Source organism: Lissotriton helveticus, chromosome 7 (assembly GCF_964261635.1).
Source record: "Lissotriton helveticus chromosome 7, aLisHel1.1, whole genome shotgun sequence".
NCBI classification, from domain to species: Eukaryota; Metazoa; Chordata; class Amphibia; order Caudata; family Salamandridae; genus Lissotriton; species Lissotriton helveticus.
The window spans coordinates 1,048,040,996-1,048,067,012 of NC_136068.1; the positions used below are offsets into that span (position 1 = coordinate 1,048,040,996).

General features: G+C 46.6%; 1 protein-coding gene across 5 annotated transcripts in view; it reads left to right on the plus strand.

The window, feature by feature from the left end:
• PGS1 (phosphatidylglycerophosphate synthase 1) overlaps positions 1-26,017 on the plus strand; it is a 649,148-nt gene that overhangs the window by 469,308 nt on the left and 153,823 nt on the right. For all 5 annotated transcript variants that reach the window (XR_013598742.1, XR_013598743.1, XM_078653897.1 and 2 more), the window contains exon 9: positions 3,860-3,999. Coding sequence is in view for 3 of the 5 variants with exons in the window: in XM_078653897.1 (XP_078510023.1) it covers positions 3,860-3,979 (120 nt within the window). In the remaining 2 variants the exon portion in view is untranslated. The remainder of the gene's footprint in view (positions 1-3,859; positions 4,000-26,017) is intronic.

The window sequence follows — 26,017 nt, forward strand, 5'->3', positions numbered from 1 at the left end:
TCTTTGCCATTGGATGGAATTTTTCAGATGCTCTTTTTATGTCTCCAAACTCAGGGGAAACATTTAGCTTTTGTCTCCTTACACTGGGGAACTTAACTGTTGAGGGGTTGAACGGAGGGTCAAACACTCGCCATTGCAGCCATTCAAAGGGGAGCCTGTCACAGGAGTAGTTACATCAGAAGGGTAGCGGCAGTGCAAAGCAATTCACCCACTCGGCATTGTGGTCTCTCATCTGTTCCTGGTAGCTTCAGTTCAACCATTATCCCTTCTCTCCGTGGGAAGTGGGAAGTGGGCCTTTGGATGAGTTGGGCTGCAATGTTAACACCACAGTTATGTTATGTTGATAGGGTACTTTTATAGCGCACAGCTACTCCGATGAGTGTCCCGGCGCTGAAGATCATCACGGACCCATAGTGGAAAGTGGAAAAGGGAGAGCGAGCTGAGAACAGAATGGAATCAATTATTGCGTGAACAACAGGGTCTTCAAATCCTTCCTGAATGCCAGCAGATTGGTGTTGGATCTGAGTGACAGAGGAAGAGCGTTCCATAGCCGGGGGGCGAGATGTTTAAAGGAACGCCCCCCGCAGCGCGCCCGTCGGATCACCGGGGTGACCGCCCTGGCCTGGGTGGAGGATCGCAAAGATCTAGAAGGCAAATAGAAGCTGATTCGTTTCCGAAGATAACAGGCACCCGAACCATGAAGGGCTTTGAAGGCAATGGTAAGGGCCTTAAAAGTGATCCGCTTCTTAATGGGCAGCCAGTGAAGAGTTCTGAGAAGGTCACTGGCCCTGGCTCTCCTAGTGAGGCCAAAGATGGCCCGGGCCGCCGAGGTTTGCACAACCTGGAGACGCGCAAGGAGAAAGTCAGGAAGGCCTAGATAATGTACGTTGGAGTAGTCCAGGCGAGAGCCTATCAGGGCCTGTACCGTAATCTTTCTATGCTCTAAGGATAAGAGCGGCAGAAACTTCCTTAGCATCTTAAGGATTGCAAAACATTTGCCGGCCAGACCAGCAACCGCGTACGACATGATCTGGGCCCCAAAATCCTCCGCCAGTGCCGCCAGTGCCGCCAGAGGGGTCATATAGATGTTAAAGAGTGAAGGGCTCAGAATTGAGCCCTGCGGAACTCCGACCTCCAAAGGCGGCATTGCGGCAGAGAAAGGGGGGTCCCAGACCGTTTGCTGACGATTGCCCATCAAGGCAGAATTCCTCATGACAATATTCACCAATGTGGTCCTCCGAGTTGTTGGGCTTGTTGAGGTACGCATAAACAAAAAGATTCTATCAATGTGTAGTGATTTAATTTTTATTTTTTCTATTTTAGTGGGTGGTGAAAATCTAATAAATAAACTCTCTCTTTGGGTGATAAAGATGAGAGCACAATGTGCTTTTTAAAATACCCCTCACACACTAAAAAAATCCAATAGTGTCATGCTTCATCATTGGGGTCTTCCCGTCCCTCTACGGGGCGGGGCGTGCTACGACCTGACCGACTACGCGGGAGCACTAGAATGGTGACAAAGGCTATGTGACAGTGCAAAGTGGGTGATGTCAGTGAAGTGTAGGGACCTAATAATGTGTGGGAATCTAAAAAGGTTAAAAATCCTCTGGCTAGTGGAAAAAAACAATTTATTCACTTCCCTAGCTGGGGACGTTAAGAAGGGGGTTTTGAGGTAGAGCAATTCGCTACAACCTGGTCAAGTTGACCAGGTTGTAGCGAATTGCTCTACCTCAAAACCCCCTTCTTAACGTCCCCAGCTAGGGAAGTGAATACATTGTTTTTTTCCACTAGCCAGAGGATTTTTAACCTTTTTAGATTCCCACACATTATTAGGTCCCTACACTTCACTGACATCACCCACTTTGCACTGTCACATAGCCTTTGTCACCATTCTAGTGCTCCCGCGTAGTCGGTCAGGTCGTAGCACGCCCCGCCCCGTAGAGGGACGGGAAGACCCCAATGATGAAGCATGACACTATTGGATTTTTTTAGTGTGTGAGGGGTATTTTAAAAAGCACATTGTGCTCTCATCTTTATCACCCAAAGAGAGAGTTTATTTATTAGATTTTCACCACCCACTAAAATAGAAAAAATAAAAATTAAATCACTACACATTGATAGAATCTTTTTGTTTATGCATATCAGATTGGAGGGTGATTCTGTCAATACCTCTTCACTTCCTCTATTGTTTTGGACTTGTTGAGGTACGTTCTCACCATGAGGGGTAGTCTGTCGCCTTCTCCTGTCACAGAACAGCAGGCCATTGTCCGCAGTCCTCCAGTCTGATCCTTACTTGTTCTGCCCATATTCCGATCCTCAGTCATAAATAGTTTGTTTGAAATCAAAGGTGAACTACAATGTCTGGCTTAGAAAGCCCATTTATATTCGCAGATATTAGCTGTTGGAGCAAGTACAATCAGCCAATCATAATTGACGGAGCACACAAAATGTTTGAGACAACCAATCAAGTTCAAATGATCTTTCTCCAGTACTGTTCAGTCCAACATTCTATAATGTTCCTATTGATTATGGCTTCATGGTAATAATAGACATACCATATCATGTACTGAAGCAGAGTCCACCTGGCCAGATTGCCCTTAGACTGTTCAGTAACTCTTGGTGTGGCTGGGCATACACCTCTTCTTGATCACATCATAAAGTTGGGAGGTGGATTACACTGGCCTGGCCTTGATTTAATTTCCTGTATATGATTGTACCTTCAACATTTGGGATGGGTCTTCACATTACCCTTTAGTGACCTAGATTTTGGCACACTTTGGTGTTTTCCATTGTCCCTGTGTTTTAAAGTTTGCCAAAACTAACACGTCACAACTTCCCATTTGAATTGTTTGCAGGTGACACTCAGCTATTTTGGGATAGGAGAGGATTCTTTGACAATATGATAAATCTAGTATGATATTTGGGTGGTATTTAAAATTTGATGCAGCTGAGCTGGCTTCGCTGCGTTTCTTCTAAAACAAATAATAGTTAGCATCAGTTCCTTGGTTATAAAACAACACAAATCCATCATCTCACCCTCCTTCAACCAAAAAGTTACATTGACCCGTTACAATCTGGGGGTAAAAAGATCGAAAAAAGATCTGTGCAAGTAGCCAAGACAAAATATATATTTTTAAGTCCTAATTAAATGCCCATCGTTTTATGATTGGCCATATGGTCAGCTCAAAATTCATTTTATGGTAACACCCTATATGGGCATCTCTGAAAGACCTGTATTTAAGGTTCACTGATTTGTTCATCATTGTATCGTAGAGGAACAAATAAATGTCTACTCTTCGGGCTTAGTTTTTACATGTATTCAAAATCTATACCTGTAAGAGAAAATCGCAAGCTATGCTCCATCCAAAACCATCAGTCTATCTGCTACTTCCGTCTCTCAGCCAGTTTGCAAGCAATGAAGGCAAAAGGAGTTGAACACTGTCATCCTAAATGCACCTCAAATTGACACATTACGTTTATTTCCATGGGGAACACCTATGACTTTGCTTGACTGTACCTACTTAGTTTTAGCAGCATATTATCTAGAGATTGGCTTTGCTTGTATATAACACTGTAAAAGTGTACTAACTCAGTTGTCGTTGTTGCCCCTCGCACACACATGGCTCTTCCCTCAACTTCCCACCATTCACACCACTTCTTGCTTGACAGCTGATGACAGACTTAGTTTACATTTGTACCAGACTGTACTTTAGGACTTGCTACAGCTCTTCCTCATGAGTACCTTGTGATTGGACCTGTCTGCATTCCTCTATTGAGCTGCTGACTGTAGGACCAAGCATCTAAAGACCCCATTGCATGACTTCTGTTAACTAAGCTGTATTTTGTTTTATACCTGTAGGAGCAGAACCGGCTCTACACCTGCTCAAATACAGTCTCCTCAGCAACCTTTAAACAGTCTCATCGGTATGTGAAATTGTGGGTGAAGCTGGTAACCCCTCTGATAAAGAACTTCTTCTGAGACTGGACGCAGAACAGCAGGTGACTTCACTTTTGATTTTCTTCCATGGATGTGGTATCTGTATACAGTTTGCAGTAATTCTTCTTGCTTCACGTAGCAGCTTTGGACAGTGCTATTTAGTTTAGTTGACTGTTTTCATGGGGATGGCGCTTTGCCACATTCATAAGGTACTCACCAGTTGCTTACCTGAGTCAGTCATACATTCACACTTTTGGAACATTCATCATCATTTGGCTGGTAGTGATCGGAGTTTTACTATTGTTATATCTCACTTAAAAGTCTAGTGCATGGTACTTTTTCGTTTTTCTAGCATTTACTGAACTGGAGCCTAAGCCCACTCCAAGTGCCCATTTTACATTCACGTGAGCACTGCTGGGAGGATCGTAGGTCAATTTGTGAAATATAGTAACATTGGAAGAGAAAATGAGCACCATGGTCATCGATGGAAAGGATAAATAAATACAGAGCTCATTTTGTGGATTTTTTGATCTTTGAAATACCCCTGTCATAGGTTGGGACTGCAGTGGGACCAGCTCTCCCCCTAGGGTGTTCGGGTTCAGCCCAGCCTATTTGTTCTGATCACTCTGAGGTTCCACAGATGTCCAGCACTGGCTCTCCTGCCAGCTTTAGCCCTTGGGAGTGACGAGATAAAATATACAAACTGCGCATGCCTGAATGATGATGGTCCACACCAGCAGTGTTTAGGGTAATGCTGATGCAACGCATCCTGTTAGAAATTTTGGAGCCTAAATCCATGGCCAGCAGCTCTCCAGCAGAATTCAGTACACAGGGTCGCCAGATTCTGAAGCGATCGCTGCACCTCACTAATGCTGTGATTGACAGCGCAAGACCTGTAGAGAGCCAATCACCATGTGACTTAAGTGCTTGGTGATTGACTGGATTGGTGCCCTATGCTTTCAGTCACCATGTTAGTTCAGGGGCAGAGGTGCTGTGGCGGTATCCCGAATTGGGTGCTTAGGACCATGAGGATGAAGCAAGGCAGACTGAGCAGGTGTATCGAAGTCTGCCAATGCAAGCTGTGTATGAACAGAGGCTTGAATCCTGCAGGTGTGTGTGTTGTGAATTTGTTGTGCCTGCTCCAGGCATAACATTATTGTTGTTACAATCCTCGACTGTGAGGCGAAGCTTCATGACTCCGAACATGAGAAAAACTTGTGGCCCTCGCATAATTCCTGCTTCAAGTTGCAGGAGCATTCTTGATCCTGCTCCTCAGATCATTCCAGCGAGAGGTCAAATATGTGATCAAAAATCAAAGTACAAAGGCAATCTCAAAAAAGCAAAGTGAGACTTAATCCCTTCCCACCACTCTGTATCTAAAAAGATATGAGCCAGTTACAGACCAATTTCCCAATTGATACCGGTGTGCTTTGAATTCCCCAGGCAGCCTCTATTTTGTCCAATCTGCTATTTCCGTATATTCCTCTTTGGCCATTTCGCTCTGTTGATCTAAGCTTGGTCTCGGTTCCTTGTGTTATGAGAGTAAAAGCATGAGGTAGCTCCTTTAGCACTAAAGCTTCTGATTTTTGGAACGCACTCCCTTTATCAGTTGGGAGCATTCCGAATCATTGGTCCTTTAGTAAAATTTTGAGGACCTGAATGTTTTCCTCTGAAATGCTCCTTGCAGCACTTTTTTGTCATGTCGTTTTATACAGCTTATTCTTTCTGAGACTAGTGCTGGGGCAGCAATGCGCTCTACAACTTTTATAGCATAATATTTCCCAGGTAATTGGTGAATCTGCAGCAAATAGAAACCTTCGAGTATGCCATGTTGCAGATTTCTGTCACATTTCCTGCTCCCTCTGCTGCGCCTTTGGACCCCAGGGAACCATCAGAGGCCTCTAGTCACGTTCCGCTGACGGATCCATCCTCTGCACCTTCAGAACCCTAGTGTTGCTCTGATATGAATTTACCTTACATAAATGAAAAGGCAAGAGGCGTTTGGCAAAACAGGAACAAGTTAGTTTAATTGAACACTGTGGCTGGGAGGCCCTGGACAGAATGCGTCTGCCCAAATCTCTCGATGTACTAAGTTTTGGCCATCTATTCATACAGTTCACGAGGTACAATAAAACACTTTTCTACATTCCAAAAAAGCATCTCTGTTGTAAATCAAAAACATGGGCATCTGATAAGGACACAGATGGCTCTCTTGGGGAGAGCCTTTGTGGACCAGTGTGTATGTGTCCAGAAGTCCGGCATGTGGAGCGCGTGATCACTATGTATGGTGTGCCTGTCGTGTCCTGAGTTTTTGAGTGTGCCTTGTCTATCTAGATGTGGTATCAAGTTTTGTAATATTTCTGGGGAATGCAAGCCTTTGGCCAAATGAGTTTTATTGGGGCCAAATTTCTGACTTGTTTGTGGTGCAGATATCTATCTCTGGAATCGACCTGGGTTTTCCCTAGGGTGCATGTTTGTCTCTGGTTTATGGGGGACCCAACCTTTGACCTGTTACTCGATAGGCATGGGTTGCAGGGCTTGCCTGACCACGTATCTCTGATTTGGCATTGGCGAGGGCACCTTGGGTGAATCTTATAGCAATAATGCTTGTTCAGTAGAACTCCTAAAAGTAATGTATCAGCTACTGGTATCATGTTTATTGACATTATCCTTATTTACACAGTTAATAAACAAAATGAGTTAATAAACAAAATCGGACAAAACTTTCAAAAATCCAACTAGGGAGCCCAGAGGGATGACTTGTTAAGGTTTTAAGTAGGAATAGGTCCAATAAGCACAAAGTGCCAAGGATAATCAGTGGTCGTGGTAGAACACAGACCGTGCACAATTTGATCCTGACTTTGTTGGTTGCACTAAACCGATTCATCCTGGTCAAAGATTTTACCTTCTGATGATTTTAGTCTTTTAAGTCCCTAAATCTCCCAAGGACCTTAGGGGAGACATTTAGAGACTCCCTGGGTGATGAGCAGAGGCCAACAGGAGAGTCCAGCCTAGGTCCAAATGCCACTGACCAGCTGGGCAGTCGCAGGAAAAGTCCTCTTGTAGCTTGTAATGTCCTTGTGGCTTTAACAGGTCAACCTTATGAGTCGTGAAGTCTACTTCTTTGTCCTAGGTACCAGGGAGCGAGCAAGTCCAGTCCTCCAGGGCTCTAATCAAGTTGCAGACAGCTGGTCCTGTCCTCTTCTGATCTTCCTCATGTCCAGGAGTGTTCTGAAGTGGGTGTCTGGAGTTGCCACATTTATGCCTGACACAACTAGTGGGTACGAATGACCCCAGGAGATACCTTAACCTATGGGGTAAAGGTTCTTGGGTTTACCCTATCCAATTCGGGCATTTTCAAGATTGCCGAAGCCTTCAATCACACTAAACTTAGTCTCTGAGAACAAGGGTGTGCGCCCAGAGAGTTGACTGTTATAATAAGTGTCCTCTAATATCTGCCACCAAAATCCAGTTAGATGCAGTCTTTGTATCCACAACAACCTCCTAGGCAGTCTCTTATAACAAAGCTTAGAATTCTGCGACCAGACAATGAACACTCACTCAAATTGTTTTGGTAACCTGTTTCCATCCTTTGTGCCCCAAATGTTATACGTAAACCTAGCAGACTTGTCAAACAAGCTGTTTACACTGTAATGTCAAAAAGTATCGTTCTAGCCCACTTGCATATTCTGTCAGGAGCAGAAGGCTCAACTGTGCCCATTTGGAACCCTAGTGTTGCTCTGATATGAATTTACCTTACATAAATGAAAAGGCAAGAGGCGTTTGGCAAAACAGGAACAAGTTAGTTTAATTGAACACTGTGGCTGGGAGGCCCTGGACAGAATGCGTCTGCCCAAATCTCTCGATGTACTAAGTTTTGGCTATCTATTCATACAGTTCACGAGGTACAATAAAACACTTTTCTACATTCCAAAAAAGCATCTCTGTTGTAAATCAAAAACATGGGCATCTGATAAGGACACAGATGGCTCTCTTGGGGAGAGCCTTTGTGGACCAGTGTGTATGTGTCCAGAAGTCCGGCATGTGGAGCGCGTGATCACTATGTATGGTGTGCCTGTCGTGTCCTGAGTTTTTTAGTGTGCCGTGTCTATCTAGATGTGGTATCAAGTTTTGTAATATTTCTGGGGAATGCAAGCCTTTGGCCAAATGAGTTTTATTGGGGCCAAATTTCTGACTTGTTTGTGGTGCAGATATCTATCTCTGGAATCGACCTGGGTTTTCCCTAGGGTGCATATTTGTCTCTGGTTTATGGGGGACCCAACCTTTGACCTGTTACTCTAATATCTGCCACCAAAATCCAGTTAGATGCAGTCCTTGTATCCACAACAACCTCCTAGCAGTCTCTTATAACAAAGCTTAGAATTCTGCGACCAGACAATGAACACTCACTCAAATTGTTTTGGTAACCTGTTTCCATCCTTTGTGCCCCAAATGTTATACGTAAACCTAGCAGACTTGTCAAACAAGCGGTTTACACTGTAATGTCAAAAAGTATCGTTCTAGCCCACTTGCATATTCTGTCAGGAGCAGAAGGCTCAACTGTGCCCATTTGGGTTAGCTGTTTGTTTTGCTCCTCGGAGCAAGTTCACCCTCATTCACATATATTTATTCTGTAACAATTAGAGCAAATCCAACGTAACTATTGAATTAGAACTTTAAAAGCTATCAAAATAATTGTTTAATTATTCTGCTGGCTAGTCCTATTAATAAAATACATAATTAGTATTTAATATTGCATCCTAGTCTTTTCCTATGGAACAACCAAATCTGCCACAGTGAAAATAGTTTTTTTTCTTCAAATTCTGTTTATTGATCATTTTTGTGGATACATCTAGTGCACATTTTTATACCTGGGTTCCAGGGAGTGAGATCAGGATTTTGTCTATGAAGCAGTGTGTCGTACAGACAATGTCTATCCATTCCCAGAGCATGCGGCCTTCATTATGCTAGCAGATAGTGGTGTGGAAGATTGCCTGGTGCTCCACAGAAACATAATACATATTGAACAAGAAGAGGAAAGGAAGGTGTAAAGGAACACAGGGGGGGGGTAGAGGGTGAAGGGGTGGCCGGCCTCCGTATATTTTGCCAGATGGGCGAGTACGACTGTTTAGAGTGTTGTCTGAGCTGTAAGTTCTGTACTATTCCACTTCACCAGGGGTATGGTGATATGAGTGCCCTGCCTCCTCTGCGCATGACCACAGGTAGGTTTACAGCAGTTCCCATATGTCTCTAGGCTGGGCCTGGGTGAGTATAAGGTCCCAGTAGGTTATAGCTACCCCTGGCGTCTACCCCAGTACATTGCTATGCATCTTTTTGCACGCAGCCAGAGCATGGCCTCCAGTTTTCGGTCGCCTGTCAGCAGGTACTTCACCTACCCAAGTAGCACGGTCAAGGCGGGGATCGTTCTATTGGCAGGTCAAGCATCTTGTCGATTGCCTCAAAAATGGTCTCCCAGTATTGTTGGTTGCTGGGACATTCCCAGGCAAGGGAAGAGGAAGGTCGCAATGGGGGATCTGCATCGCCGGCAGTGCGCCTCATACATCGAGCCATTCAGGGGATCTGTACAGCCTATGTAGAAATTTAAAATGGATAAGGCAGAGCTGGTAATTTGGGGATAGCGCTCATGCCTCCATGCAGCTGAAGGTCCACTGCTCCAGCATGATTGACATGCCAAGCGAGGTCTCCCATTCCTGCTGAGCTCTCGGGCTACAAATGGGGGCTGCACGCTGCATGTCTGAGGTTAATCGCGTGATCAACCTGCGAGGGCAGCTTTTTTTTTTTTTAAATGCTCGAGAGTGTGGAACGTGGGTGGCGCAGCTGGGAAGGAGGCAAGGTAATCGTGCAATGACACTCGCAGCTGATAATAGGTCATTTGTTCCAGTGTAGTCCGGTCTACTCTCTCCTCTTTGAGAGCATGTTTACTGCAAGGACATGTTTAACATTAAACTTTTACATGTTCTACTTTTAAATACCGTGGACCCTGCTTTGAGCGTTAAGGCCTACTTAGGGTTACTTATACGTATTGCAAAGAGAGATGTAGGCCTATATAAAGGAGGTTATTTTGACTGCTCAACTTTGCAGTTACAACCTGCACAGCCAGGCTACAGGTAGCAGTGCAGTCAGTTATATTAACATTGTTGATGGCACAATGGGTTCTACAGCCCACTTGTGAAATTTAACTTGCAGGCACTGGTTACACCTTGATCTCGTATGCTAGGGACTTATACGTAAGTTCAATATGCCAATCACATGTATTCCAATGTTTCCATGTTGAAAGGAGGAGCACAATCATTTTACTGCTTGTTGGCAGGAGTTAAGTGCGCAGAGTTCTATAGCCAGCAAAAATAGGGTTTAGTAAAAAGGCAAATAATTTGGGGTGACTCTGCAAAAAGAAACAGATTTCCAACAGGATGGGTACTTCTGACCACAGATTCCTCATCATTAGAAAAGATGCCAAAGTAGTACCTCCCAAAGGTGGAGGGTCTGAGGAGTGGACTCAAACCAAAAAGGACCGAATGAGTGAAAAAGTTATTCGTTTCAGACCTGGATGTTAAGGCAGTAGTGCTTTGAGTACATGTTCACTGACGTCCACATCGCGTATTAGGAGATGGCAAGATCAGGCATTCAGCGAGCCAATGCAGTGGTAGCAGTTTTGGCCCTGGTAGAATAGGCCCTTAGTCTTCTGGAGGCTGCTTCATGGCCAATGCGTAGAAGATCCTACTGCTGATAATGTCCACCTTGACACAGTACATTTCTGTACCACCTTACCTCTCTTTGCCCCAAGAACCTCAGAAAAAGCTGATTGTCCACCTGATGGTCTTTGGTACCATCTATTTAAAAACATACAGCTTTTTCCTGTCTAGTTGATGGAGTCTCTCACTCTTTTATAGCATGAGGGGGAGCCAAGAATGTTGGGAAGGTGATGGATAGTCCAACTTGTAATAGATCATAACTTTTAGAAAAGAGGCCACTCAGGTCCTCAACACTAGTGTTTTTTGGGGAAAAGTGGTGTAAAGCAGCTGCACCGAGAGCCTGGTGCTCACTCACACAATGAGCTGAAGTGATTCCAGCAAGAAGACAGTTTTGAAATTCAGAAGACACAACAAGCAGCTGTGTACTGGCTTGAAGTGTGTGTCCACGAGGAATGTCTGGGCCAAATAAATATCCCACTATTACAGATAGTTTGGGATGGAATATGTCAAACCTTTAATAAACCACAACACAGCAGGTGACTTAAACAAGGATGGTTGGTCCAGCAAACAAACAAAAGGCCAACAGAGCAGACAACCTGCTATAATGCCCACTTGTACACTGCTCACCCCAAGCAATCTATTGTGTCAGACCAGCATGATTCACATATATCTCTGCATCCTGACTATCTTGAATGGTCAACCACATAGGCTCTAAACTCTTCCAGGACCACTGGCAAGATCTTGCTGGCCTTGTCTCATGGGAAGTGTGTATAATGGCCTAGTAGGCAACAGGCATTGACCTAAAGGCTAGGCTGGTTGACTTGGACAAACATTTAATTTCCCAAATTGTGGTATCCTTTTCGACTCCCTGTCAGATTGCGGGAAAACAATTAGGATTCACCTTGCTGATGGAAGTTTGGACACTAACACTCTTGTGAGTAGGATGCCAAGTAAAAAATCAGGGTCATGAGATGCTTGTCTGTGGACACTTGTCTGCTCAATGGTGGGCAAGAGCAAGATTTACTCCAAGTTCGTATAAGGGTGTTGGTTAGGGCTTCCTTGAACAGTACGTAGTGGGCTGACCAGGCTGAAGAATTTAAGCAAGCACATTTGTTTTAACCTCAGCAGTGGGGAGTTGTTGATCCAGGACCTCAGCAGCAAGCCTGATGACTGCCACAAAGAAATCAGTCTGTTCCTTTGGTGGCCCAAGTTGAGAAATAAGCCCGTATTGGGAGAATTACCAAGTCTGCTGGTGTCTTATTAATCCATATAGACTATTGTTAGAAATTGTGTTGGTGGTTGACTGGGTTATGAGCCCTGGCCAAGTAGCAACCAAAATCCTAGTCGGGGCAAGAAGAGGGCATATCCTAAATTAACCTGTTCCCACTCTCTGGTAGCTTGGCACAGAATAATCCGGTTTAGAGGCAGTGTGTAAAGTATTTGTGCAACACTTCAAACAGTGAAAACACCACACACAAAGTGCACTTTACTATGGATTTATAAGTAAATGAAATATGCGAATTGGTTATGAGCCAATGTTATTGTTTTTTAGGGGGCGAGCATGTGCACTTAAGCACTGGTTAGCAGTGGTAAAGTGCTGAGTCCTAAGACTAGCTAAAACTAATTCAGCAAAAAGTAGGAGGAGGAAGGCAAAATGTGTTTGGATGACCCTGCCCAAAGGGCCATTACCAACAGTCATAATATGGCAATAAATCATCTCCATTATTTTCAAATTACAGCAAACTCTGGTCAGAGTCTGAACTGAAAAGCGGGTGAAGAAACTGAGGGAGGCTCTGGGGTAGAGGAAGGGTTTTGTCTGAATCTGATTGTATGGAAACCAGCTTCACTGGAGTGCAGTCAGGGTGCAACATCATGTGGAGCTGATGTGGATTCAGCTCTAGGTCAGACACAAGTCTAAGCAGAGATCCACTTCTGGTGCCTGCAATGTCTCGACTGGTGTTGACAGGGCAGGGACCAGCGCAGGTCTTGGATCCAGAATGGAAGCTTGCACCAGAGTCCGTGCGAAACCTAAGGTGGGTTCAGAAATCCCCAATGACATATGTGCCAGTGGTAAGCCACTGGATGAACCTACGGACCCTTATGGCCGGAAGGAGCGCCAGAGGGAGATGGAAGAGTGCCAAAAATATACAGCATTGCCTTCCTTAAGGCCTTGTCCTGCTGTGGTGTTGCCAATGTCCCAGTAATCTCAAGCATATCAGGATAAACTGTGGGATTACCTTCTTAGTGGGAAATGAAGGACAATTTTGAGAGACCTTGAGAGTGGAAGAATGGGGTTAAGTGATGCTTTCTCTTCCTATGTTTCCACTTTGATTTTGACTTACCAGATGACTGTGACCACAAAGAGGACCTATGGCGGGAGCTGCCTTAAGATCAGGAATCTGTCCATACCCAGGAATGGGACTGGCAAGGCTTCTTTTGATGTTCAACAATGTACAGCTTCACTTCACATCTGTGTCACTTTTGGGTGCATGAGGACACGTTCTTCACTTGACTTGGAGTCGTGTTCTAAGCCTAAATAGTATAGGCACATATGTGTGGATCAGTCACCAACATTTCTTTGAGTTAGCCATCGTATAGCTTGGTTTGAACCCTACAGTCTTACATGGGGACATTGTTCCTTCACACACTGTAATTGAGTTTGAAAACATTTCATTAACTGACTATGAAAGGGAGCAAAGCTCTGGATCCAGGTTTAAAGGCACAGAAAGAAAGGAACTGACATTGGTTCACAGTGGTGGTGCCTATATCGTTCTTCACTACTGCGGTGGATTGAAGTCAGTTTGAAGCTCCAAAGTGCCACCTGGTGCATGAGGAATATTTTAAAGGTGAAGGGTCTGAAGTTAGAAGAATCCATCTAAAACCAATATAACACCAAAATAAAAAGAAATAGCGTGAAACAGGTGAGCACCTCGCACATGGAAACTGAAATCTTTTTTTAATGTAAAATATTTTAATAACATAAACAACAAAGACCTGGCAGGACATCAATTAACAGATATATACCATAGCGTTTTTGACGGGTATCCAACTTCTCATCAATGGTTTTGTTATGGTCCATTATAAGGTTTAAGCAGTAAACGATTATTGGGTACAGTTCGATGTGTTACAGCATATATTGTACCCTCCTCAACTCCCCCTTGCCCTACTCCTATTTACTATCTCATTCTTCTATATTGTGTGCATTTGCCCCAGATTTTGTCCAACTTCTTTGGGCCTCCTATGGCCTGGAAGACCACTTTTTCGGCGGCGCAGCACCAATCTAAGTCTTCCTCCCACTTTGCTACGCTCTAGGTTTGATTCGCCCCCACTCCCTTGCTATATTTCGCTTGGCTACTATGCCTGCAGTCGTGAGCCAAATCTTTGAATATTTCGGCAATTTGTCTTCTCCAGATACACATAAGATATGCCATTTAGGTCCCTTTGTGATATCTTGGTCTGTCACTTCCGACATAACCTCTATTATTTCATTCCAGTATTGTTGGATTTGTGAACATGACCACAGTGTATGGTAAAAGGTGCCTACTTCCCCTCATCTCCTTACACACTAATCTGTGTTGCTTCATCCTATCTGCTGTAGCAACGCCCTTGAAGTGTATAATCTGTGTAGTATGCGCAGTTGAATGAGGCAAAATCTTGCTCTAATTGCTACCTCCCTTGGACTCTATTGCTTCTATCCATTCATCATTGTCAAGTGTCCAGGCCTCACGAAGAGCCCACAGGGGGTCTGGGGAGCTATTCACTATCTTTTTGTATTCTAGGGAAGTGGCTTTCTCTAGCAGGGGGTCAATGAGTATTCTGTCTTCGAGTGGGGTGTATTCTGCTACTTGTTCTCCGTCTGGAATGTCTCCTCCGGGCATATTTTAGTTGTAGGTACCGCAGGAATTCTGAGTCCTTCATCTGATACTACTCTTTTAAGTTTGTGAAGTCTATTATAAGCTTGCCCCTCCATATATCTCCTAGGTGCTCAATTCCTATAATCTGACATTTACGAAATCCCTCTAGCTGGCCCACCACTCGCAGTAGGTCACTATCCCACAGTGGAGGCCATCCCATCAATTTATCTTTCCAGCCTAGAAATGTTGTCGCTTCCCTCCATACACTTACTGTAGTTTGTGTGTGTGTGGGTAGTGTGGTTTCTGTCCACCGGCCATGTAGCGCGGCTACGTAGCCTCAATGCCCCATGCAATGATGGTCAACTCTATATGCTGGTTCCTCCCGTCCCGTGAACACCCACCAAGTGATAGCTACTAATTGCGCTGCTCAATAGTATTTTTTAGTGTCAGGAATTGCTAGCCCGCCCTCGAACACATTCCGCTGCAACTTATGTAGGGCTGCTCTAGACTGCTCTCCATCCCATAGGAGTTGCCTGAGTTCCATATCAATTTTCTTTAAAAATATAATAGAATATATAGAAATCTTGGCCGTGCCATCATTTTGAATAACACAGCCTACCCCATTAAGGACAGTGGGAGTTTCCTCCAATGTATGTCCACAGCCTGTCTTGTTGAGGAATTAGGTTGTCTTCTAAGAATGCACTACCTGCCTTTGAAATTATTATGCCATGGTATAGAAACTGAAATCTTGAGTGCTCTGCTTTTACAACTGCAAGTTCCTGCCTGGGATTGACAAACCATAGAAGGTGCAGCATTGAGAAGGTGACTGAAAATTGAATATATTTGCTTTCTTATATTCTGGCAATTTATGCAGTGCTCACCACAAACCATAATAAAGGGTACATGTGCACAGGTGGGGAACTTTCTTCATTAGGAGCTTTTGAGTTTTATAATTCATTTAAGATATGGAAACCTATGACTACAAGTAGTGAGAGTTTACAGACATGGCGAAAAAACACCGCTGTAGCCATCTAATACCAGGTCCAGCACACCAAAATGTGTTTAAATTTATTTTAAAAAAGTCTATTAGTTTCAGGACAAATATACATCAATATTTTGTCTTCTTTATCCCCCTTCTAATTTGTTTTCTTATGAGGAATTCTTCTGGCCGCAGGTTCCTGACCTTGTGATTATCCCAAAGCACCAGACTTGATCCAGAGATTTTTCTCAGCAATTTCCTCTTCCGCTGTTAAGTGGTGTCATACGGTTCTTCATCTGGTCTGTCCTGCCTCAAAAGTGAAGCCGGGCCACAAAGTAACCGCCAGTTCTGTCCATTGACATCAGTTCCATTCTTACAACACCTTCTAATGCGGATCAGAAGCTCGCTCTCTCGATTTCTATTGATTAGCAGAAACCACTGTCCTCACATTTTCTCCAGTGTACAAAGGACGTGTCTCCCACCTAAAACAGGGCTCAAACCCTGTAAAGATTACCAGAAACAGTGATGGAATCGTCCAAGAATCTGGATTGACATGTGTGTGTAGAGGTGGTCTACAAGGCCTGTGGATGCCCATGGAAGCACGCCAAGGTTTCGGATCCATGGAAAGAGGCCCGGAACACTACACAGGGCTGAGACACTACAATACCTGCTGCAATCCTCGGGAATGCCGGTTTGTAGGAGGTTGCACCCCTTGCTGCTGACCATGAAAATAAAGTCTTTGTTAATATGTACTGTATTGTGGTTTTGCTGAGCTGCCATCGAGAGTTCTCTTGTTATGGAAAACTTAATGAAAAGAGATTTTAAAAACCTGATGTCATTGACAGTCCTGCACAGGGACTGGCTCTGATGTCTTAGCTCCTCACATGGCTCGAAGTTGTGTGACAAATGTGCATGAATGAACCTAAATGCCATCCAGGACCGCAATGTCAAACTCTATATTGCCAAGCACTGCAGGAAAGGTTAGAAACCCTAATCCCTGTTGAAGTTGCAGACACGTTCTCTATCCAAAGACCGCACACCAGAGAGTGATCCTCATTTCACTCCAAATCTCCAGATAAGTCAAAATAGAAAAAAAAAGAAATCAAAACTACTCCCTCTCTTCCTACCACTCTGGTTATGAGAAGTCATTGGGAGTGGCCCAGAGGCTTCTTATTTTCCTTGCCCCTTTCTATCGGATCATGCCAGGTGGCCCAAGCGCGCTATTCAGTTGGATTTGAAGACTAAGTGGGCTCAGCACCAAGACAACCCCTCAGTTTCCATCCAGGTGTCAGAAGATACTGCGAAAGATCTGCAGTGGGGGTTGCTGGACCTCAATTAAACCGGCAGCAGATGCCTATACTTACCCCACCCAGAACTAACAGCTGGATGGGGAGGCAGAGATCAGAGGGCTCTGGTCTCCAGCAGAAACACACCTCCACATCTATCTGTTGGAGTTGCAGGCAATTTGCTTGGCAAGGGTCGGGTGACTCCCACCATCAAGAGGGAACTGGTGCAGTTTCTTATGGACAACACTTCCCCCATGTGGTACTGCAAAAAGTAGGGTGGGGTGGGGGGTCATGGGTCGTTTGCCAATAGGCTTTACCCCTCTGGAACTGGCAGAGTTGTCAAGGCTTCTCCCTGGTTGTACTACACTTAGCAGTATCTTTAAATGCTAGGATGGACAAACACAACCGGCATTGTGTAGCGGATCACAAATGGTGGCTACAATCCATGGTGTTACAAGGCTTTTTCCACCAATGGGGAGAAACCGGTCTAGATTTTTTCACCACTGCTGAGAACGCCCCATGTCCAAACACTTGTGCGTTGGAATTATCAAGCCTCTCCCTCAGTGATGCCTTTCAGTTGGACTCTAGCTCAAGACTCCTTTATGCCTTTCTGCCTCTACATCCACTGTCCAAAGTTCTGAAGATCAGGAATGACTGAGCCCAAGTCATCCTGGCGGGCTTTAGATTGGGACAGGAGTGTGTGCTACCCGAAACCTCTGGAGTCCTGCATCGGAATCTACACAATATTAAACTTCTTGTATGGAGATTGAGCAGCAGCATTTAATGTGTTTTATCTGTCACCTGAACTGGTGTGTGTCATCCTAGTCACCAGACTTCCTTCTCTGAGGTCAACTTATGCCAGCCACTGGAACTGGTTTGTGGTGATACATTTCTTACAGCTTTATCGAGGAAAAGTATTGAATCTTCTGACCTTCTTGAATCAAGGATGTAGTCAGTGTGCCAACCAGAGCCAGAAGATCACTTGGACTACAGATAAAACACAATCTGCTGAGAAATGTTTGCAGAAGATGTGCTTCTGGTAACAGAGTTCCATGTCACAAGATTGTGATAATCCGTGGAAATACCAGTCCTCCTTCATAAATGATTCACACACTCAAGGAGCACTTGAAAACAGATTATGTGTTTCAAAAATGTTTATTTTAAAAGCCCAATCTAGTGCATATGATCTAAATTGTAAATACACAGAATATAAATGAATACATATTATGAACAGCAAGAAACACTCAAACATTGTTATTATAGCTCCCTGCAGTTGTTTGCTACTTTTTTTTTTTTTAATGCAGGAACACAAAAATTTTTGTAGCATTCAATCAGTAGTCCAGCTAGTCATCATTACGGTATACAGTAAAAGCAATAAGGTCATACACTGCCGTTTAGCCCACATCCGGAAGGTCGGGCGGCGAATAACACCGTTGTGCTGGAAGTACATAACTCAAAAGGTGGTCATAAGCCACTAAGGACCATGTAAGGTATCTACACGTACGTTTTCACCCTTCCCATCCCCCCAACATTACATTGCAGCAAGAACTAAACAAAGCAGTCGAATCTACAGCATAAACACTCCCACGTCCCACCCTATCCATTACGTAGCCAAAAGGAAAACAGTCTTTCACATTATCACATATTGCCGAAGGAGCCTCTTCTGACACATAATCGAATACATTTTACACTACCCACTTGACGCTCCTCCATCACCATTTCAGCAGTGTAATTGCCAGGTCCCAGAGGTCCGGGCCTTCACAACCCCCCGTCCAACCCATGGTATTGCCTCCATTTGGTCCATACCTTTCTACATTTTTTCGGGCACCGCCTTGCTTTATACGTCACTCTCTCGGCCGCCATGTACAGGTCCAACCCTCTTCTCCATTCCTCCAATCCCGGCGGTTCCGGGGACCCCCAGTATTTTGCAATATCCCTTTTAGCCACCACCAGTGCCAACACTAGGAAAATAAGGAGTGGGCGCGGCAGATCTACCTCGTTGGTCATTCCCAGCAGTGCTAGCTTGGGTTCACACTGGAGAGGGATCTCCAGAATCTCTCCTAGTTCTGAAAAGATGTGTGTCCAGTACGTCTGGATCTTGTCACATGTCCATATGGTGTGAAAAAAATCCCCATCACGTTGGCAACCCCTGAGGCAGTGTGTCTTCCACCTTCCCCATTCTATGAAGTTTCACCCTGTCATAGTAGGTTCTATGCAGCACGTTAAATTGAATGAGGCGTAGTCTAGATTTAATTGCTACTTCCCGGGGATGCATTAGCACCATCTCCCAGTCTAGGTCCTCCATGTCTCCTAGCCCCCCTTCCCAAGTGCGTCTAAGCTTCACTAAGTCACCCAGCATATGGTTCGTTAGGGTCTTGTAGGTGAGGGAAACCGCCTTCCCCGGGATCTGCTCCTGAAGGAGCCTTCCCTCCAAAGGCGCATATTCAGGGATGTCAGTGAGTGGGACTTTTTGTGCATGCCAAGCATGTCGTAACTGAGTGTATTTCAAGAGTTGGGAATGGTGAAGCCCAAATTCGGCCCTGAGGGCTTGAAAAGATTTCAGCTCCCCTTAGGCAATCACATCTCCTATCGTGGAAATGCCGATGTCGTCCCATCCCCGGAAGCCACGTAGTTTGTGGAGTTCTGTCAGCCACTGGCAATGCCACAGCGGTGTCTGCCGAGTAGGCCTCTTTTCCCAGCCCATGCGCCTCACGGCCCTAGACCACGCATTAAGCCTGAGGGTAGTGGCTTGCAGTAGCGGTGCCCGTCTAGAGCCTCCATATATGTAGTACAATAAGTTTCTGGGCGACATCTTCAGCCTTTCCAGGGCTTAAGTCGGGTGATCCGCCGGGGCATGTAGCCAGTCATTGATCGGTGTCATGTGTTCCGCCCAATAGTATGCCTCCAGGTTAGGAAGTGAAATCCCACCGCTATAGTGATGCCTTTGGAGTGTTGTCAGCGCCACCCTAGGTTGCTTTCCCAGCCACAAGAAGGTTCTTAGATCAGAGTGGATTTTGGTAAGCACCGAGGCCGGAAGTGGGTAATATTCATTTTGTAGTGCATAGAGAAATTTTGGGAGGACGATCATCTTATACATCGCTGCCCTTCCTAGGAGTGTGAGTGGGAGCTGCCTCCAGCGGTCCATGTCTGCTACCGAGCTCAGTATAATCCGGTCCAGATTCTTTCGGAACGATAAAGTTTTATCTAAAGTGATGTATATCCCGAGGTACTGAAAGCCCTCAGTGGTCGTCAGTAATTGGTCAGGCAGCCCGACCCACCTGCCCCCTCCACCCGGGTCATAGATTATCGATTTGTGCCAATTAATGGTGTGTCCCGCCCATCTACCATATTGCCCCAGCTCACGGAATAGTTCCGGTAGCGTAGTCTCAGGTTTCGTAATATACAGAAGGACATCGTCTGCATACAGTGAGATCTTCTCTTGTACGAGATCCATGTCGGTTCTTTTAAAACCTAAGATGTCCTCATTTTGACGTATCCTGGCTGCCAGGACCTCGATGGTAAGTGTGAAGAGGAGGGGCGACAGGGGGCATCCCTGACTGCTCCCCCGCTGAATCAGAAATTCACGGGATAACCTCCCATTAACCCGTACCCTAGCCCTCGGAGCAGTGTAAAGGAGCTGGACCCACTTTTGGAAGTTAGGACCGAATCCAAATTTATGGAGCACAGCATTAAGAAATGGCCAATGCACCGCATCAAAGGCCTTTTCGGCATCAAGGGAGAGGAACCAGTGTGGCTCACCCCGTCCCTTCACCTCCTGGAGCCAAGTGTGGGTACGTCGAAGATTGTTTGGTGGCCCTGTCCGGTAAGAAACCAGATTGGTCAAGGTGTACAAGGTTCGAGATAACTGACCTCAGGCGTCTCGCGAGGATGGTCGCCAAAAGTTTAACCTCCGTATTGAGGAGGGAGATGAGACGATAGGATGCACAGTCGTCTTTCGGTTTACCATCTTTGTATATCAGGACAATCGTGGCCACAGAGAGATCTGGGGGGAGCCTTCCTGCCTGGCAAGCCCCGGTGAAAAGCCCCTTAAGATGCCGACCTAAAAGGTCCGCCGTACGTTTAAAAAACTCGGCTGGAAAACCATTCGGCCCCGGAGTTTTCCCCGGTCTAAGTTTGGCCATAGCTTCTGATATATCGTCAGCTGTGATGTCGGCCTCTAAAATCCGGAGGTCCTCGGGAGATAATGTGGGCAGGTCCGTCTGTGCCATGTAATTGCCAGCCTCCTCGCATGTTCCTAAGTCTCTAGCTGCGTAGAAAAGTTCGTAGTGCGAGGCGAATGCGTCAGCAATCGCCAAATCAGAGGTAACGAGCACCCCATCCGTGTTCCTAATGGCCTCGACCCATCTAGCCGCTTGCTCCTTACGACTGAGCCACGCTAGGAGTTTGCCCGACTTGTCCCCCACGTCATATAGACGATGGAGGGTGGCTAGGGACTGGGTCCTCGCTTCATCAGTGACCAGCTCTCTATACTGTCTTTGGGCATCTAGTAAGCGCCGAAGAATCTCAGTATCCTTCCGGCACTGGTAGTCTTTTTCTAGTGCTAGGATATTCTGTTCCATGGCCGTGACCTCGGCTTGGAGTTTACGACGTTCGTCTCCCCTTCTGCTCTGCAGTCTGTCCCGCAGGACCGGCTTCATGGCCTCCCAAAAGGTGACCGCCGAGTCCACTGTCCCTTCGTTTCCTGTCACGTAGATCTTGATGTCCGCCCTCAAACCGTGCAGAATCGCTGCGTTTTGAAGATCCCAGGCCGCAAGGCGCCAGGCGGTTCCCGAAGAGCCCCGGACCTGACCGGTCTGTACCCATAATGGCGAATGGTCCGATATCCCTCTGGCCTTATATTCCGCCGTGTCATCCACCTTCAAATACTGTCTGGACATGAACACATAGTCTAGCCTCGAAAACACCCTGTTGGCCCCTGAGTAGTAGGAGTAAGCATACTGGGTAGGATGCAGCCACCTCCAAATGTCTGTGAGACCCAAAGTGGCGATCTGATGGGCCAGAATGGTTCGCAACCCACCTCTACCTCCCTCCCCTGAACGATCCATTTCTACATCCATCACATCATTAAAATCACCTCCCATGATTTGGATAGTGTCGGCCGTGTCTAGGAGGATGCTCGCCAGAGCCTTGAGTGTACGTGCCTGCAGCTTAGGCGGCGCATAAACCGACAGTATTGTAAATGTACGTCTATTCCATGTCCCTCTAACTCCAACGTACGTCCCCAATGGGTCTATCCAGGTGCGTGAGATGGAAAATGGGGAAGACTTTTTGATAATGACCGCCACCGGCCTGGAATCGGACGTATAGCGCGCATGCGCCAGTACCCTGAAACGACCCCTGGCTATAGAGGCGCAGTGTGTGCCCTTAAGATGTGTTTCCTGGAGTAAGGCAATATCTGGATCCAATCTTTTAAGGTATGAGTTCACTAGCCCTCTCTTGACCTTGGAGCCCAGTCCGTTCACATTCCACGTCAGGATACTAACTCCCCTGCTGCCCATTGGCGGTGTTAGTGCACTAGCCATTCGTGAATGTGATATGTCAATGAAGCTACCTGCCGTTGTAGAAATGTGGTATGGAACATCAAAGCATACAACTGCTTCTTCCCGACTGCTGCCCCCGCCTCCCCATCCCCCACCTGAAGGAACGTGAGACCCCCCTTACCCCCCCACCCCACCTCCCTCCCCACCTCCCTCCCCATCCAGTCCCGTCCCATCACGAGGCAGAGCTGTCCGAGGCCTGTCGCCCTCCCACACATCCCTCCCTTTAAGCACTCCTAGCACCCCCCTCCACTACCAGGTAAGGAGTGTGTTCCACAACAGAACTTATACAAACAATGAACGTAAGTAACAAAAGGGCGTGTCAACTTGCGTGCCTCCCATCACTGAGCTGCATACTCAATGGCCCGTTCCACCATTGTTCATGATCTGGAATCCTGAGTCTCTGATTCAGGCGCTGTGCTGTCCAGACATGTCCTGCTCCAACACGTGGATCGCATCAACCAGGGGGTGGACCGATTGGGCCACCCTCCTCCCTTTCTTCCCCTCCAGAGGTGCGGCTCTCAAGTTCATCCTCGTCCTCCTCCTCCGAGCGGGCGGTGGTTCGTAGACAGGTAAATCTCGAGCCCGCCTCTGCCATTCCGCTCAGGGAGGCTGATCGTCCGTTCCGTGCGGTTCCTGAACCGCGTCCCCCATAAGGCGTCGCCGGGGTCTGCCTCCTTGATCTCCTGGACTTCATTCTCTGTGCCTTCGGCAGTTCCCACTGAGGTCCATTCCGCAAAGACCTGTCCACCAGGTCCCATCCGACTGTCTCTCTGCCGTTGAGAATTGGTCGTTCCTCCAACCATTGCCATGCGTCCTCCGGATGGGCGAAGAAGAGTGACTGTTCCTTATAGAGCACCATGAGTTTCGCCGGGAAGAGTAGCATGTAGGAGATCTTCAAGTCTCTAAGTTTCGCCTTTACGGCGTCAAAGGAGTGGCGTAGCTTTTGCACCTCCTGACTATAGTCCGGAAAGATCATGATGTGCGCATTTTCTAGACGGATCTCACCCAGTTTCCACACCTCTCGCAGGATCAAGTCTCTGTCCGCGAAGTTAAGAAGCGCGCAATGACCGGTCTCGCTCCCTCCGGCGGCTTTGCCAAGAGGGCCCTGTGTGCTCTCTCAATAATGAAGCAGGGAGAGAACTGCACCGCCGGGAAGGTTTCTAGCAGCCAGGAGTGGAGGAAGGAGACCATATCCGCCTTCTCTATCCCTTCCCTAAATCCAACAAAGCACAGGTTGTTGCGTCTCGCTCTGTTTTCGGCGGCGTCAACCCTCCACAGCAGGTGGCGATGGGATGCCTTGAGCTCCGCCATGTCCTTTCTCAGGGTAGTGATCGAGTCCTCCGCCTCGCCCATCCGCGTCTCAGCAGAAGTCACTCCGTCAGATAAATTCCGGAAGTCTTGCCTCAGCAGCGTCACTTCGGAGCCCACTTCGCCTATCTTGACCTCCAGGGCCGCACGGGACTCCTGGATATCACCCCGAGAAGCCTGGATGGCCCCCATCAGCAGTTCAGTATCAGAGCGCACACTAGATGCTTGACCTTTCTGCAGCCTTTGACACTGTCAATCACAACACCCTCCTCAATATCCTTCAACAGAGAATGGGCATGGAGGGCACCTTCCTCTCTGACAGATCTCAAATGATCAAAATAGCGAACAATCTTTCTTCTCCTGTGGCGGTGGGTCAAGGTGTTCCCCAAGGCTCTATACTTGCACCCACATTATTCAATCTCTACTTAGAACCACTGGGAAACCTCCTAAGCAAATCCGGGATTCACTATCATCTCTATGCAGACGACACTCAACTCTACCTCAAGGTTGCCTCCACTCATGATCTCTCCATCCTAAGCTCTACTCTTGACTCCATCCAAAACTGGATGGCAACTCATCAATTGATTCTGAATCCCTCCAAAACTGAATTCCTCCTCTTCTCCTCCTCGCTCTCTCCTCCCCCGGTTCAATCATGGATGGATCAGATTAATCTACTAAACAATAAACCCATCATTGTCGACAGCGCAAAATCCCTTGGTGTCATTCTAGACAAAAAACTCAATCTAACTCCCCACATTAATTCTATTGCAAAATCTGCTCGTTACCAACTGCGCCTTCTTTGGGGAATCCGACGCTTCTTCCCGGAGCAGGACCTTATAACCCTGGTGCAATCGCTGGTCCTCTACAGACTATACTACTGCAATTCTCTTCTTACTGGCCTCCCCAAATCTCACCTCGCCCCACTTAAGTCTGTTTTCCATTCAGCAGCTCGCTTCATTTTTGGGGCCAAAAGAAGCGATCACATCACACCAATGTTATCCTCCCTCCGCTGGCTTCCGTTCGAGGCTAGAGCTATCTACAAGACCGCTTGTATCACTCACAAAGCCTTGCACTCCTCCTCTCCTCGCTACCTGGCGAATAAACTGAAACTCTCTGGAGGCTCTAGACCTTCACGCAATGCGGAGAAGCTACTGCTTGAACCTCCCACTTTCAAGAAGGAGAGAACAATGGCCCAATCCTTTTCAGGCAACGCGGTGAGAATATGGAACTCACTTCCGCCTCAGCTCCGGACCACCACCTCCTCCCAGGCCTTCAAAAGGGACCTCAAAGTTCTCCTCCTCCAGAGACACCTCCAAAAGTAATTCACGTCCTCATGTTATTGGAGGAAGACTTCCCTCTACTGAAAATTTCTACTTTCCATGACCATGGAAGTGCCTTCCCAGTGTGTTCTTGTGGTTGGAGTGTCTGCCTTTTTGCAGTATTTTCCATGTACTTGTGTTTGGTGCCCTTTTGTAACATGCACACACCACTTTGCCCTTGTATCACACGGTTTGCTACCTCTCACATGTTTTTACCTTTGATACTTGCACAAGTGCCACCTTTGCCTACGTAACGCTTGTTTTTGTGCCTGAGTGTCTAGCACCTATTGCAGTATTATACCTCAAATTATACTTTGTTTTCTCTTGTAACTGCACACTTGTCACTTTTTCCTCTTGTGCACTTTTTACTACCTCATGTATTTTTGGTTGCTCACAATTTTTGCTACCTCATGTATTTTGTTTTCTCACAATTGTCACTATTACCTTATGTAACGTAACGTATGCTTTTGTAATCTGTTCTTGTGTAATGTTTCTCATGATGTTTCATTTCTGTTCCTATTGTGAAGCGCTCTGACGCCTTCGGGTAAAGTCCGCGCTATATAAAAATGCATAAATAAATAAATAGATGCGGTCGTGAGAGTCTCTGCCATCTGCCTCGGCGCGGCAAAATTGTCCATGGGCCCTTGTTTGGACGCTTTGGGTAGTGGGTCCCTCTTCCCCATGTTGTGCATGGGGACTGTGTCAAACACGCAGGGCAAGCAAAGATGTACCCTACCTCCCGGGCACTAGTCGTAGCCTAATGGACAGGTAGATGCATCCGCACCCCACCTGGTGCGCTGGGGGTCCAAGAGCCCCACTCCGGAGTTCGCGTGGGTCACTGCCTGCTCCGCCTCGCACTCCGCTGTATCCGGATCGCTAGTAGGTGGCGCCAGGTAGGTCCTTCAGTCCCCCTATCTCCGCCGAGCGCCTCCCAGGTTTCGCTCGCCAAGCCCCGAGCCTCTGTCACCGCCCGTGGGGGGGGGGGGGGGGGGGGGGGGGGGGGGCACTGCACTGAAGTGCCTTTGATGTCCGGGGTACAGGCAGTGACCGGGGTCTCTCA